The 17,075-nt window shown below is 35.1% G+C and overlaps 2 protein-coding genes across 2 annotated transcripts in view; one reads left to right on the forward strand and one right to left on the reverse strand.

Moving 5' to 3' along the window:
• Positions 1 to 6,275, forward strand: part of LOC128987905 (uncharacterized) — a 62,327-nt gene extending 56,052 nt beyond the window's left edge. Inside the window, exons 3-5 of the mRNA XM_054408992.1 lie at positions 1,559 to 1,778; positions 4,341 to 4,553; positions 5,153 to 6,275. Coding sequence (XP_054264967.1) covers positions 1,559 to 1,778; positions 4,341 to 4,553; positions 5,153 to 5,506 — 787 coding nt within the window. The 3' untranslated portion in view covers positions 5,507 to 6,275. The remainder of the gene's footprint in view (positions 1 to 1,558; positions 1,779 to 4,340; positions 4,554 to 5,152) is intronic.
• Positions 6,276 to 6,473: 198 nt separating this feature from the next.
• Positions 6,474 to 15,681, reverse strand: LOC128986338 (pancreatic triacylglycerol lipase-like). Its single transcript, XM_054406664.1, has 8 exons — positions 15,533 to 15,681; positions 14,094 to 14,238; positions 11,918 to 12,063; positions 10,451 to 10,551; positions 9,411 to 9,570; positions 8,761 to 8,952; positions 8,065 to 8,221; positions 6,474 to 6,602 (listed from the first exon to the last, which is right to left on the reverse strand). Exons 1-8 carry the CDS (start codon positions 15,579 to 15,581, stop codon positions 6,494 to 6,496), a joined length of 1,059 nt encoding a protein of 352 aa, XP_054262639.1. The 5' UTR covers positions 15,582 to 15,681; the 3' UTR covers positions 6,474 to 6,493.
• Positions 15,682 to 17,075: the final 1,394 nt, after the last annotated feature.

Here is a 17,075-nt window from a genome sequence, read left to right on the forward strand (position 1 = left end):
TCTAGAAATCAATACAATTTTTTAACAAATACAACTATCCTGATTCCTGAAAAAAAAACATAAATTATCCTGTTGTATATATTAATTTTAATTAATGTATACCTCTATAGAAATTCCGAAAGTTATTCCATTTGGTCAATTTGCTTTAGAGTGCTGTTTTGTAGCTCAAATGTTTTAGTTACTTTTTAATAGTTAAATTTATATTTGGGCCTACTTTTTTTGTCCTAGGACGCTATAGACAGAGCCCGAAATTGTTTTTCCCATTACTTCAGGCTAGACCTAGGGGTTATGGCATTATCACTTAGATAAAATCCATTGGTGGATTTGGCGGGATTTGAACCCGGGACCCCAGGAACCGGAGTCCTGCACACTATTAATTAAAACTACAAGAAAAATCTGTAATCAGCATATCTACCAGAGTTGTCACTGTTGTCAGAAACAATTTATAATGTTGGCACTAACATTTAATATTGTTGTTAAGTCACATAAATGTTAGTAGAAAGATAAACCAAAATTTATAACTGTGTGTCTTGATTCAATAATCTTGACACCTTGTTGTAAACTTTAACTAAATAAAAGATGTTTAAAATAATGAACTAATGTCAGTTTGAGTTTTAAGCTCCCAATGGAGGGTTGATAGAGCAACTGCCTCAGACTTCAGTAACCTTTTAGCGAATTTCCCTATAGGGAAGTAGCTATTACCGTAGGTGGCACGGTAAGACCTAGACCCGGGACCGATTTACTTTTTCATTTTGATCTCCCCAGAGGCCAAAAACACCATTTGTTCAAATTTGTATATATATATATATATATATATGTGTGTGTGTGTGTGTGTGTGTGTGTCCATCCGCACGATAACTTGAGTAATTTTTGTCCGATTTTGATAAAATTTGGTTTGAAGGTGTAAGGCGGGATAAACTTGAATGAGTTCGCGAACCAGCATGATCGGACAGTGGGAACGGGGGTTTATGGGGTAAAAATAAGTTTTTCCCATTTTTGACCATAAAAACACAAAATTTCACAATTTCTTTTTAAACTATTTTGTAGAGCTTAAAAAAACAAATAATTTAGTATATTGAAGCGTTATTATGCCCCTAATTGTTACAGAGAAAATTAATAAAAATTTTAATTTTAAAAATTTCCATGTTATTCTAATGGAGAATAAGTCAACTGTTGTTGTTTGCTTGTTTATGAACATATTTTGATCAAATTTGGAAAATACATTAATTTCTTAATAAACCACAGTAAATCCATACAACAGTAAATATTTTTTTTAATATTTTACATAAAAAAAACTTTTTTACCCTCCCTGTTGCAGCAAACCTAAGTACTCATATTAAACTAATTCTGTTTAAATTGGGAATAAATGTGATATTTTTAAGGAGACATTTTAGTTTAAATCCAATCAGGCAAATGGAAATTCGCTAAGTCTGCAGGTTTGCTGCGGCGGGAGTATTTTTCATTGCAGTCATCTTGGTAGTGGTGCTTCATATGTCCAGTCAGGCTAGAGTTGAGTATCATGTATAATTTCTTTTCTAACAGTTATTTCCCTTCCTAGGATGCCCGTGGGCAGTGTCGGACCTTACGCCTCGTGTGGAGCGTTGACCTCAGGAGATGCGGACGACGGTCGCCTCAGCAGTGTCTATCCCCGGACTAGACGTCGCCTCTCCTCTATAGGAGGAACAGACTCTAACAGCAGCGGGAGTGTCGACACATCGGACCTTACTGACCATGAGCGGGCTCAGGTCGAAAGCTGCTTTCGGGGTCTCAAAACTCAGGTGAGCAAAACTCATCAGTTTCTTTCCCTGTTTTTCTCCCTTAGGCCTGGCGCACACGGTCGATTTTTCGATCGGCCGATAAAAAAATCGGCCAAAAATAAATCGCCATTGATTTATGTCTAGGCGCACACGTGGCGATTTTTTAGTCGAGAAACGGATTTTTTTTAATGGGTTTAAGCTATACTAAAATGGACTTTGTTGAATTAACCTATGTTTGTGCTCTTCTAATTAGGCCAAAGAAAAAAGAAGACAACTTAAATATTGGGTTCATCCGATAGTAAGTCAGAGACTTTTAAATCGACAGTTTTATAAACTATACACTTTACAAGATGACAGTAAAAAGTTCTTTAAGAATGTTTGTTGAAAGTTTCAGTTTTTATTATAACAGCTGTGGAATTTTTTTAGCAAAGAAAACAGCACAAATCAGACTGAAGTACTGAAGTTCACTGACTCCTGTGGAGAACAACAAGCGACTGGCCGATTTTTAGTCGACCGTGTGCGCGGACTGATAACAATCTGTACGTTACAGATTTTCGGGCGACAATCGCCTCGCCTACGAATCTGTGGCAAAACCCAGATTTTAAAATCGGCGCAATTCTCAATCGCCTGTGTGCGCGCTTCCATTCAAATACATGATGCACAGATCGGCCGATGAAATAGTCGCCTCAAAATAATCGCTCGTGTGCGCCTAGCCTTAGTAGCAAAACATATTATTTCTTTCTTACTTATGTCTTTGCTTTGAACTCCCTGATTATTTAGTGTTGTAGTAAATTAATTGACAAACGGCCTTTCATTTAAAAGTATGCTCTGCATATTATTTATTTGATGTTAAAAAAAGCTGATTAGATTTTTAATTTCGCTGATCTTGAGAAAAATTGGTTTTATTCCTGAGAAAAGCCAATAGTATTTTGATGGTTCAAAACGGGGCCCAGCTCTCCTTGTAGCTCTCCTCAGAATAAATAATCTTTCCAAAGAATTTGTTGATGTTAGCCAGTAGCTTTGACTATTAATAAATTGTAGACACAATTCATGTATAAAAGTGTACTGTTTGAATAAAGGATTTTTAGATTTTATTTGATTAGACTTTATGTATTTTTTACTGTCCCCAGTTTTAGAATAAAAATTGAATTGAGTCACTGAGTAAATTACTGATTCCGGATATGCCAACTTCTATAACATTGTCCAGCTGATAGGATAACTTATTGTAAGCTCATCTTTTATGTCACAACTATCTTAATAACACAAACTAAGGGTGAAAATATTATTTTAGACGGGAACACTTTCTGCGATTGTCTTATTTTCCCCACTGTGTTCTTTTTTATTAGAAAATGGCTACATCTCGTCCATATTGATGGCACATCTACATCAGTATCAAAATTAATGCCAGTAGCTACAATATCATCTTACGCCAGCCATTCTTAAGCGGCGTTTTCCTAGCGACGCGATTAAGCCTGTTACGCTGCGTGCTTCGTGCTTCGCGGTTGCCGGAACCACCGATCCCTTTTAAACTAATGAGACTGTTTTCCTAGCGGCGCGGTGCGCGACTAACCACCAACTGCGCAGTGCGCAGCGTGATTAGGACCACTGCCTCGAGAGCAGTCAATTGCGAACCACGCTGCCGAACTGGGCCATTGTTTACATTGGAAATATGGAGAAAACGATAAGTTGTAGTGATGTTACCAAGTTCACTGTTGATGATGACAGTTTATTAATTGACTGTGTGTCCGAGTTTGAAATTCTGTGGAAAATGAGCCATCCTGATTTTAAAAATAACTTGAAGAAGGACAAACTTTGGAGTGGGATAGGCCAAAAAAATTAACGCAATCGACTTTCCTTAAATTGAAAAGTTTCCTTAAAATTTACTTCATAGTCTATCAGGTGCCTATTAATAAGAGTACTAAAAGCACCCTCATGGCTCCTAGATCTAAACAGTTCACTACAGGAATTTCGACTTTTGGACAGTAGAGCTAGGGCTATGTCGAGTCGACATCTTCGTCCATCTCTTCCTCTTCCACCAATAACATAAAAGCGAGACTCTTCTTTCTCCGATCCATAGCAGAACAGAACGCTACTGTGGAAACCGCGAATCTGCTTGTTACGCAACGCATTGCCGGATTTCTAGGAAAACACATTTGCGCAGCGTAAAATTTTAATCACGCTGTTCCTGGCCACGCCGCGTTCTTTAGATTAATCGCGTAGCACGCAGCGCAGTTACTGAAACTCACCTTGCACTCAAATTCACCGTATAATATACACATAGTATTCCTGTCTTAAAACGCATAACACCATTTATTTAGGACATAACATAAATTATAATATTTTTGTATTACAGAAAATAAAATTGGCCGTTGCAGTTAGCTGTTTTTTATATCATCAGCTGACTAAGTGCACGGTAAAAGTACATAACGTTACTTTTCCTTGTTTAGATAAGGAGCAACTTACCAGCCTATAAATACGGATGGAAAAGTAGCCTACCTGTTTCTGTGTAGGATGATGTAAAATATTTTACATATTCTTTTCCAAACTTCCTTTAAAACTAAGTAATCCTAACAACATGTACAGGTATTTGTGTGTGGATCGTTGGCTAACCTCTACCTGGGCTCGGCTTCCAATCCCGGACCGTGGGAACTCCACTACACCGGGATCCCAGTTGTGCTCCTGGACTACGGTGAGACCAGGTCAAGGAACAAACGGAGAATCCAGATTCTACTGGCTGAGCGCGGAACTTGCTTTACTTTGTGGAGCGACACCATCGACAACCTCTCTAGTTACAAAGTAAGTCATCTAGCTGATTAGGTTTTCCGATCAAGATGACTGCTCCCATGTGAAATGTGTAGTGTTGTAAATAATGGTCTGAGTACGGTAGCCGAGTAGTTAGTGGTCGCCTTCAAATCTAAAGTCTCTGGCTTGTTCCAAGAGAGATCAATTCTGGATGCAGATGCTATTTGGCAATCCATCAATAATGCTGTATTACAAAGTTTGAGGTTAAATAATGACAAGACCGGGGTTTGAGCTGCTCTTTAGGAAAATAATTTCATTGGCAGAAAAACACAATAATAAATATGTAAATATATCCTCTTACAAATGGTAGTGGTCCATTACTGCTCTGAAGATAGCCATCTTTGAAGACAAGCATCTTGACAATGACAAGCCATCTTTTTTTGTTCAAAAGGCTGAAGTATCAGCCCAAGACAGATTTATCCTCAATGTATTATTGAAGACAAACTTTAATTGTATTAAAATTAACCCCTTTAACATGGAAATGCAATATCTATTTCCATAAATTGTCAGAGATAATACTCAAAACCTTAGCATACACAACTTGACCACTTAGATTATTTCCCACAGTACTAAAATCCAAATTGTTTTCGCAGGTTTCAGGTACAGCGTTCCACACCATGTGCCTCTCCTCAGACCACACCAAGTTGGTTGGGCTGAGTTTTGACTGTGTGGAAGCTGCCAAGGAGATGTGGCAGCATATCGAGCGTCTAACCTCTGACCCAGAGAACATCAGTCTCTCTGTACCCAAGAAGGGAAAGAAGATGAAGAAGAAGGTCCCGGTGCAACCACTACCTCAAAAATCTCACATCTCCCAACCTTGTTGTTTTCAACACATCACGAGTGTTGAGCCGGGAGATCGAACCCGTTACTACTCCCTGCAAACCCTCCTTCCCGTCATGCAGGAACTGTCGATATCCTCCAGTCCCGAACATTCAGACGAGTCTTAGACTCAACGTCGTTTCTTGTACAATCTAAGTCACTTAGTGCGTGTAAGTTTGTAAATAGTCGTAAATGTTAAAAATAAACCATGTCAGGATACATTTGGATTTTCGTTTGATAAATCAGAAAGTCCTCTAAAATGTCTAACATTTTGAGTCAAAATAGTAGGCTACTTGAGAGTGATACCATTAAGTAAAATGAAACTGTGATGCTAAATATGGTTTGCTGTATAGCCCAGAACTACAGGGTACTTTATTGTTATATTTTGTACATATTTTATAGTATTTTTTCCCTTATTGTGTTGAAATTCAAATAATGTTTTATGTGTTTTAAATCATTTTGTGTACCATTGTGTTGCTGTATATGCGTTTGTAATTTTATTGTATTAAATTTATTTTTTATATAAAAATACCGTTATAGGATATTAGTTAATAAGACTGATGTATTTTTTAAACTCAATTTAACAACCACAAATAAGTAGATATTTATTATGTTCAGCATTAAATTAAATAGACTGGCAATATCAATTTGAACACAATTTTAAGCCCACCGTTGAACGGACATTATTTTTAATAATTTAACACATTTGTTCCATAATCATTCATTGTATTTATTACATCTTCATTCAATTTAATTCTAACTCAATCATTTGTGCCTATATTATAGTTGATAAGATAAGCCTGATAAAACATACCATGTTGTAAATTTGTTCTCTAGTTATAAACTAGGTATATGTATTGCTATGAATCTAAATGCAATAAAAATGTATTAATTGAACATTTTTTATGGTTTCCTCCCTTTTATTTTATCCTCCAGAGAGTTACAAGTTCTGTGCTTTATGCTTGATTTTGATGGGAAGTTTTTTTTGTTTTTAAACAGGATAGCGATTTTTCCCCACTGGAAAAAATCCTGTTGGCTTTCCTGAACCCAATTAGTTTTGTAGGTTTTTTTAAAGAAAATCAAAATGCAAAAATAAAAATTATTACAATTTTTAATCACATAAAATACCAAGAAAACCTTTGGAAATCTGTGATTGACATTGTGTAATCCTTTAGAGAGAAAGGAGACGAAGAAGCCGTTGCAAAATAGAATATTCCTCTAGTCCTGAAAGAATAAAACCACAATTAAGATTTTACCATAATCGTATTTAATGTAAGTATTGAGGAAGAGGATTTTTGCCTTATAATACAATTAATTACTAAGGGTGTTGTTACATTTATTGCCAAACCTTTATACAGTAGAAACTCATCAAGTCTCTCTTGGGGATTACCAGTAAATGAAACTTGTTATATAGACTTCTTATCGAGATTTGCATTTGATTAGGAACACAAAATCAAAGGTATTTGAAAATTGCGATTCAAAAATGACTTGCTATTGAAGGTTTTATCAAGGTTCCTGTGCCTTTGACCTATGTACTCCAAAGGTCAAATATATCATACCTAATGATTAACATTACCAAACTTTCACTTACAACTTTTTATGTGGACCATAACTCAACAAAAACTGCTTAAAGCTGTAGTTTGTTGGGATCATAGACTATAGTCTTCCAGGAGACAATATGTAATGACTCAAAAATTATTGTTTGTAAAAATACCCCACTGCAGCAAACCTGCAGACTAAGCAAATTTCCACTAGCCTGATTGGATTCACACTAAAATGTCTCCTTAAAAATATCTCATTTATTCCCTATTTAAATGTTAATTAGTTTAACAAGTACTTAGGTTTGCTGCAACAGGGAGGGTAAAAAGTGTTTTTTTTTATGATAATAGTTTAGTAAGAAATTAATGTATTTTCCAGATTCGATCAAAATATGTTCATAAACAAGCAAACTACAACAGTTGTTTTCCATAAGAATAACATGAGAATTTAAAATTTAAAATTTTTTTAATTTTCTCCGTTACCAACTGTACAAAAAAACACTTTGATATACTATAGTTATTTGTGCAACTAGTGAGCAAAGTGAGCAATTGACTCACTCGAGAGAAATAATTACTCACGAACCGTAGGCGAGTTAGGAATGGTTTCTCGAGTGAGGCAATTGCACTTTGCACTCGGGTTGCACATTATATTTTTCCTACAGTTACCATAAAACAAATAAATTGGTAAAGAAACGTTACATATTTTTACACAGAAGTTAACTTTTAATATTACATTTAATGATACAACAGTTATTTACAGTACAACAGCTGATTTACAGCTAGTGCTGCCAACGTATTTCGCGCGCGTACAACCTTGTCTGCATGTTACGCGCTCACTATTTCGTGCCTTCACGTTGCAAATCTGGAGTGAGTGAGACAAAGTAATTAGAGAGAGACAATGTTAACATTGTCTCACTGATGAGCGAATTGGCCACTTTGCTTTCTCAAATCAGTGAGAGAACATGTACATTGTTAGGTAACTGTAGGAAAAATTATTTGTTTTTTTAAGCTCTTTAAAAAGTCCAGAGAGAAATTGGGAAATTTTAGATAAAAAGATTTATACGATGCAAACACACCAGCATGTGTATTTTGAGGGAATACAAGTGAAGGATGAGTAATCAATGATAATATGATACAGAAATACTCACCCCACATCTAGATTCTCTCCCATGAATGTTTCTGACTTAGCAGTGCAGTCAGTCGGGCTGTAGTTCTCTACTGCTGAGCATCCAACGGCCTTGAAGGCTCGAGGGTAAGATATAGTTTCAATATAGTACTTGTAGGCTCTCTGGTGGCTACAGATACCTGACACGCATACAAATAATGCAAAGTTTAGGCTAAATCCAATAAAAGAACAATATTTTGAGAATTGAAACCTCATGGCAAATTCTATTCGAGGAGGCTTGTTAGAAAAAGATACGATGATGGAGTTGGTTCGAATGGAAGGAATGTATAATTTCCAAACTCTTGTCACTTTTTTCCTAGCCATTTAAACAAGACACAAGCTCTTTCATCATATATTTTTTTTACCAAAATAAAACTCTTTATTAATTACTGGTACAGTTTGGTACATACAAGTGCAAAGTTACTCTACCCTTCTGCAGTCTGCAAGCCTGTCTCATCTCAAGTTGAGGCAGGCTACCTGACCAGAGGGTAAAGCAGAGGACAATAGATTTAAGTATATTGTATAATAGTTAACCAATTGAACACACATAAAGAGATGATTCAAAATTCAACTCTAATTTAAAGAGAGGATTTTTCAGTTTAAAATCAAATAATTTAAATACCTATCTAATAATCTAAATCTTAAGCTTATAATAATAATAAATCTATCTAAGGCTTACCAAAAAAGTCAAACTGACATCCCGGCTGTGGACTGGTTCCACCGTTGGGGTAGAAGTCGACATGGCAGACAGCGTCTGAAAGACCAAGGAATCCACCGCAGGTGTGGATACAGTCTACAAACTGTGCATCGTACAGACTGAGGCGAACACTAGCAGCCTCCACCTCAAACATCGGCTTGGCCAGATCCAGGCCTGGAAACAACAGTTACAGCCATAAAAGCAGTTATTATATTACCCAGCAAACCAAACATAAAGACCGCATTGCACAACACAAGCGATGCTACAAACTTTGTGCTCCTACCACGTCATCTCAACCAGTCTGGTAAAAAGGAGCAGTGTTGGCAATTAACTATAGTCATAAATAAATAAAAATGCCATTTACTAACAAGCGCTCCTCAGTACAAACTGTTTTACAGGATGACTCTTGTCAATTAACTAATGCTAACCTAAAACTAATAGCGACAGGTCTCATCCACTATAATTTCAAGGTTTATTACCTACTATATAGTGATTCTAGGGACGTCAAGCAATTCAGAGCAGTTGAATATGGACTACAAGAGAGCTTGCTAATCTCTAATCTTTTTTCTAAACAAGCCTATAGTCAGTCGTTAGTTTTTCCGCGGACATTAACCTCCCAAACCGTGTATTACCAGTGATTCTCCTCACTTGTCCCAAGCCCCGGTAAGAGATGATTCTCCCCACCACCCCAGCAATGTGAGCGCCAACACTGTGCCCAAGGATGTGAACTCGAGACAGCGAAACTCCTCTGGACATCAACCAGGCGATCAGGTCTGCTGTCGCTGCACCAACCTGCGGTGAAAAAATTGGATAGAAGTACGGTAAGGTAACAGATGGATTAGTATTACCTTGCGATGAAACATACATGAAATGATAAAGAATAATATATTAGATGTAGTACAGTATAAAACCCAAAATACAAAGAAATTCCTGAGATAATGTTAACTCTTGACTACATCAAGTTATTACATTGGGATGAAACAATTAACATTTTAGATTACAGACAAATTATTTGTTAAAATATTCCTAGAGGCGCAACAGGTTTTAAGTATGTTGGGGGTGAGGGGGGTGCCAAGAAGAGACAAATTCTCCCACAAGGAAGGACCACCTTCCACAACCTTTATCGGGCAGTTTTGGGCTTATAGCTCATCACATGCGAACTGCAGGCTTGATCAAATCTGATCGCAGCACTAGCCGGTCCCCACGCCTCTTGACTGAACAAGATTAATGTACTTGGTGAGAGCTTCAATTTTTCTTCACATCGTTTTCAGCTACGACAAGAATAGTCGCCACAGATGGGTTTGAAACCGCTAGAATATTAAGATGATGAAAGAATCCCAGTGTTGGAGGCAGAAAAAACTCACTCGCTCGGCTAGAAGCTAAGAAGCTTTGCTACTGACTAAAACCACATGATTGATTTGCCAGTATTCATTAAGAGCCGCAATGTATCAGTTCCCAACTGAGCTCGATTATGGAATGCCAAAATGTTCACCGAAGTTTTGTTTTGTATTGAACTGTCGATTTGTGATTTAATATGCAAGCACTCTAAACCACTAAGCAAACCAACAATAGCAATCGTAGATTTTCTTTGTTTAGTTAACAGTTTCTGCCAAGTTTAAAACAAACTGTGCTGAAATAAATGTGAAGATTTACAAAATCAACAATGCACTACCTGTTTAGCACTATCCACAGCAGAAGAGTAGAACGGAGGCTTGCAATAATCACTCCAGTCGACTACGATTACATTCACGACCTTCTTGTACTTCAAATATGCTGTGGATGATCACAAACTCAATTAGCTACGCAAAACATCAAAGTACTACAGTACAAATCTCAGGAAAACTTCAAAATATAATGGGTAAAAAAATGAATTTAACTAGTAGTCTTTTGTGTTGTTAAGAATATTATTGTAAACTTTTTTTAGTTGTTATACTAGTTTTGAATGTTTGCTTTTTATTTTTCCCCCTATACCATAGTATATGGAGAAAGTATTGTTTTCGTCAAAATTTTCGAGTTTGAGTTTTGAATGGATATATTCGTTTTGGGCCCCCCTGGACCCAAAACAGTGGTTTTCGAGGTGATGTCTGTGTGTGATTTCAATGAAATTTGGTATGTAGGTTCTAATCCATGGTATCTTCAGGTGTTTTTTTCATTATTTGAAATTTTGATTTTTAATGGGGATTTTCCCATAAAACCCCTAAAAAAACCGCAAAAATCAGATTTTTTCAAGAATGGCCGGAATGATTTTGATAAAAATTTAGTATGTTGTAGCCCTTTATATTCTGAACAAAATGGTACAAATCCCATTTTTGCAAAAATTACGGTTAAAAAGTTATTGTAAATAATGTTATTTTCCCATAAAAACCCCATAAAATAACGGAAAAATAATATTTTCCCAAAAGTGGCCTGAACGATTTTGATAAAAATTTAGTATGTTGTAGCCCTTTATATTCTGAACAAAATGGTACAAATCCTATTTTTGCAAACATTACGGTTCAAAAGTTATTGTAAATAATGTTATTTCCCATAAAAACCCCATAAAATAACAGAAAAATATTTTCTCAAAAGTGGCCTGAACGATTTTGATAAAAAAATTTTATGTTATAGTCCTTTATATTCTAAACAAAATGGTACACATCCCATTTCTGTAAAAATTACGGTTCAAAAGTTATTGTAAATTATGTTATTTTCACATAAAACCCCCATAAAATAACAGAAAAATCGGATTTTCCCAAAAATGGCCCGAACAATTTTGATGAAAATTTAGTATTTTATTCTGAACAAAATTGTACAAATCCCATTTCCGTATATTTACTCTCACCGCTTACACATGATAAAGGTTGTTGAGAAACTTATGGGAGAAAGTATGTGTCAGAATGCTGATACCGTTTATTTATTCTTTGAAGATATCATACATTCTCTGTAACAAAAACTAACTTTAAATCTATAGAGCTTTACCATTGTCATAGGCTTTACTCATGTTAGCTTGATTTTGTGCTTATAGAACCTAGAGTATTCTGTTGCAACACACAACTAGATGTAATTAAACTTAATGGTTTATTTGTAAAAGAAATACATATTTGAATAGGTTCTTTAATTATTAGTTTCTATTTAATATAAGTTAATAGATATTTCTCACCATTTTTCAAGAGTGTGCTGAACTTTGAAGAGGCAGAATTAGCAAATCCGTGTATTATAATTTTCACTTCCATTTCAGGATTGAACCCTGATTCCTTCAAGGTTGAATTATCATTGTCATGCAGTTCAACACCATTATGAAATTTCCTACAAAAAGGGGAATTTTTAAAATCCCCAAAAAATTTACAGCTAAAGAAAAGTAAAATTTTGTTACCACTAGGCTGCTTTGTCAAGAGTAAGTCTAGAGCTGTAAGTGCCTAACAATGAAGTGAAAAAGCTCCACTTTCTTCCTACCTAGCCTGCATTAATGGAAATATTTTGTTGTTATAACCATTGGAATCGACCTTGATGAACTCATGAACAACTCATTTTTCACTACACTACTATGAGTTGAGCTTTTTTCGTTATACGTTTACAACCTGTGATACATCATATTTTTAAGAATGAGCTGTCTATTGTTTACTACCGAAAGTAACATTGTTTACAAACGAAAATTTTCCACTGTCAACAACTTCAAATATTTGTTATTGTTTAATCAACGTTACTAAAGTAAATATTAACTTAAAATTGAAGGCATAACCAAAAAATTCTAGATGAGTTTTTTAATGAAGAAAATAATTATTCTTTGTAGTGTAGCGAAAAGTAAACGTTCAAAACACTAGTGAAAATGTTCACTATAGATATTCTCGACCATTTAAAGAGCTTGATAAATCTCGCACTTTAAACATAGCCTCAAATATGTAATGGCTCATTTTCTACTCTTGTTATGAAATATATTTCCTACCTCCTCACTGCATGGAAATTATCACATAGCCACACCTGTAAACACGATTCGAAATTGCTCATTTCCGCTTCATTTATTCTCATTTGCGTTTGTGTCTAGCTCGCTTAATCAGCTGATTTCACTGTTGGTATTTCTATAAAACACTAAAATCCGGTAATCTAATATTACCTAAATTAAATTTTATTTCAAACTAAAAAAAATAATCTGTGTGTGTTGATAAGTAAATTATGGTGGTAGGTAAAATCTTGGGTCTGTACAAGCACAAACACTTAATGCCGCTCCAAAATGTATGGCAGCCATCTACAATATACAGTTCTTGAGCGGCAATTATGTACTTTGGACTCTTACTACATTATATTGTGATGTTTTTTGGGCTTAATTTACAGTGGGCTTGCTCTCATTTAGATCTGTTTGGTTCAGACTTTGTATAGCACGGACGGTCACCTGCGCATGACTCACTCATACTGGTCTAGCGTTAGCAAACAGTCTCACAGCTAGAATAAACCAATCAACATTCAACATCATAAAACTGATTCTTCTAGCTCATAAACTACTTTTATCACTTTCGGGACTACAGTAGAGTCCCGCAAACTCGGCACTCGATAGCCCGGCAATCTGGATAACTCGGCCATCACCTGGCTCAGAAAATTATTAATATTTTGAGTCCAAGTTAAACATGGACTCAAGCCAGCTCAAGTAAAATCATTCACAACTCATACCAAGGATTTTTTGTACTATATATGATGACTAAATACTGACTTGTAATATAAAAAAAGGAAGGTTAAAAAGCTTAAAAATTTTATTGTCCTTATTTTTAACCCTAGATCCCGATAACCTGGCATTTCACAAACTCGGCACCCTTCCAGTCCACATTACGCCGAGTTTGCAGGACTCTACTGTAGTAGTGAAATATACTATTAGTGTTAAAGTGTAATTAAAATAAACAGAATCATTCAAGTTTTTGTCAGTATAATTTTTTATAGTTTTCTAACTAATAAGTAAACCATAGATTCTCAAAATATTCAACAAAAACATGTTGGTATGATTCGAATTGACTTGATTTGCAATTTCGGTTACATTTAACACGTTCACTGCTAATGACGCACTTGTGCGTCATAAGCATATTAGCAGATATATAATACATAAAGTATATAATTACATAATATATTTTAATCCACAATTTATAGTATAAAATTTATTTAATTAAAGATATATTGTCACTCAATTAACATGATCATGTTAATGTTTATGTTTTTAGCCATTTATAAAAGTATTACATATCATTAGCAGTGAATGTGTTAAAAGGCTCATTTAAATCGTGTAACTCATCATAATAGTTAATAAAGGACGTTATTGAGTTTTCTATGGTAAAAAAGATTCTGGTGCCTCTTACCCGGTGAAGAGTAAAAATTTGATTGTTTTGACTGGTGAAACATCCTGCACATAGGCTTCTACTCGAACACTGTCATTAGAATCACGCTTCTCAAGAAAATGTAGCCCTTTGTCAGGCAATTGTGAAAGAGACCAAAGTGATGAACCTGAAAACACAAAAATTGTCAGGGTTTTATTAAATAAAAAAGGCATAACAAAATTTAAAATGCTCAGGGCTGCGTTTAGGGTCAGTGGAGCCCTGGGCAAACTCAAAAGCAGTGCCCCTTTTTTTTCCTAGTGCGGGCAGGCGGTGGTTGTGGGGCTGGCGCCCCTGGGCATATGCCCAGTCTGCACGTTTATAAAAGTGGGCCTGAAAATGCTGCATTGCTACAGAAATTACGGTACTCAACCAAACTGCAACAAGTGTTGGTTCGTTTGTAGATTGATTGTAATTGTTTCTTGATATTGTATGGTATGGAAAAAACCATAGACAAAAGAATTAAATATAGACTGACAAAGGAAGGTTTTGTGATGTGTCTCTTTAGAGCGTGCTCAGTGTTCGTCGATTTACTCAATCTGCCATATGCTACCAGCACTACCACCCTTGAAAACGAAAAGCTACCAATTTATCAGACCCACTTTTTTAATAAGGGCAAGAACAAAGCTCTGAAATCCCGTACCGTAATTTTAACAAAAAAATCCATTTTTTTATCCCGAGAAATTTTTAAAACATGGAATTAACTCCTACTCCCTGGATTCCGGAGAATTCTCCAGAAGTTGGAAACCCTGGCTCCAACTTTTCATGGCAACGCTGCAGCGTTGTGCGCCGAAACTACACGGCACTCCTAGCGGTGGACGCCGGAATATATGCTAACTGCAGCACTGCTGCCAGTCTATATTTAATTATTTTGCCTATGCCTAAGGTTACAAATTATACATGTTCGCAGTGGTTTGTAAAATAAATTTACTTTTTATTTTTACAAGTAATTGCAAACATATTCTTTCTTTAAATTTAGTAATATACTTTTTTACGCTTGCAAGTGCTGAAAGTTAAGAATTGTTTACCTATATAACTTTTGATGGCTGATAGATAAATTGCCATTTAACAGTTAAACATAGGAGTCCTGTGCATATTGGAAAGCTTTTTAACCCCTTTTAGATGGTATCAATTAGGATGGCGCTGAAGAATTCCAAGAAAAGGCTCTGATAATCTTGTTGAAAGTGCACTATTGATGCTTGTGGTATTATTTTAATCTAATAGCAATTGTTGAAATGATTGTACAAATCAAAAACTATGTTGGTGGGGGTAGGGTTCTTTAGTACACTCCATACTCTGAGCTGAGATTCATACGATCTATATAGCAAACATGTTATATTGTAGGTTTTATTGCAATATCCTACGCAAAAAATAGTAATGCTTTGAATAAGAATCCACATTTAAGTGTGAAATGAGTGTCTTACCTTCGACTGAAGCAAAAGCACATATCAAGTACACAGTCAGCATCTTCATTGGCCTCCTTCGACAAATCACAATTTAAACCATTCACCACTGCAAAGAGTCGCTGGCAGTGACTCAAACTCTACTGCACCCGACTGATGGCACATTTCACAAATGAATCCGTGCTAATCTTAATTCTAGATAATTGTCACCCGTTTCAATACCAACCAAAGTGGAGTGCTTATAAGAGATAACAAATTCTTAAAGAAAACTATCTGAAGTTTAACAAAATACTTTTATCACATTGCTATGGTACTCAAACCGGTAGTGAGATAAAGAAATCGTTTGGATTCCCACACAGACTGAGTTTGATTGAAAAGTCACTGAGTAAAACAAATCGTTTTGAGAAATAAGTATTGTTTTTGATACTTAGCTTTATCAGTCCAGGAATCCTCAAACATTAAATTGGATGAGGTAATCTTTGATCTTATCTGTCAAAGTAATTGTGTACAATAAACATTCAAGTTGTCCACTCAAAACCCTGATGTTAACAATCATTCTTGACTCATTTGTGACTGATAAGTTTAGCAGGATGTCCTATCACTTGTCTAAAAATATTGTTGAGTCATTTGTGCAAGATGTTTAACTTTATTTATGCTATTTACTATCACATTTTAAGATTGAGGTAACTTGTCTATTTAACCCAATAAGAATTAACTATGAGTATTGGTTAGTGTACATTCTGAATAACCCCTTAATAAATGTGACTTCAGAAGCAACTGGAAGCACAAAGCCTAAATAATTTGGATTTTTGTATTCCTAGGGTGAGTTTAAAACAAAATAAAAAGGCAAAGTTCTATTTTGAATAATTTATAGAGTTCAAATAGATCCATTTTGTCCAAGATTAGACCTATCAATTTCAAAAACACATTTTAACTTAAACAATTAGGTTTAGTCATGACACAATACTGTAATCAATGCATATGTGAACTATAAAAAATAAAAAATGTTAAGACTTTTTTACCTTTTACACTTCATAATTAGGACGATATCTAGGATATAAAAACAATGTTGTTGGCACACAAACATCTTTATTTCAAGATTTTCAAGATCAATCAATGAATCACTGGTAAACATACAAAATCAGTTTCAGTCAAACTACTAGAAATCCTTAACGACGATAGTTTTACAAATTTATCAAAAACTAGCTCCTAACTGCACGAGACTTTTAGTCCTCATGATAAAAAAGCAGTTTTATAATGTTCGCTAAAAACGTAAGGCACACTTTAAAGTCTTTTTTTTTTTTTTTGGAATGTTAGTGTACAGTTTAACAAATCAAAGGAACAATGTGATTTTCAACAAAGACAAACAACTAAATAAGTTAACTCACAAAGAGCATTAAAGCTAAGAAAATAAATAATAAGTTAATAACGAATAAATAATAACAAAATAAAGCACTAGCTACAAAATCAGATTGACTAAGAAATACAAAAACCTATTCGTTCTTATTAAAAATTTGGTTGTTATTTTGTTTACTGTAATTTTACTCTTTCTAAACTGTTTCAG

Source organism: Macrosteles quadrilineatus, unplaced genomic scaffold (assembly GCF_028750875.1).
Source record: "Macrosteles quadrilineatus isolate MER2022 unplaced genomic scaffold, UCM_ALF_1.0 Scaffold_2__2_contigs__length_208266976, whole genome shotgun sequence".
NCBI lineage: Eukaryota > Metazoa > Arthropoda > Insecta > Hemiptera > Cicadellidae > Macrosteles > Macrosteles quadrilineatus.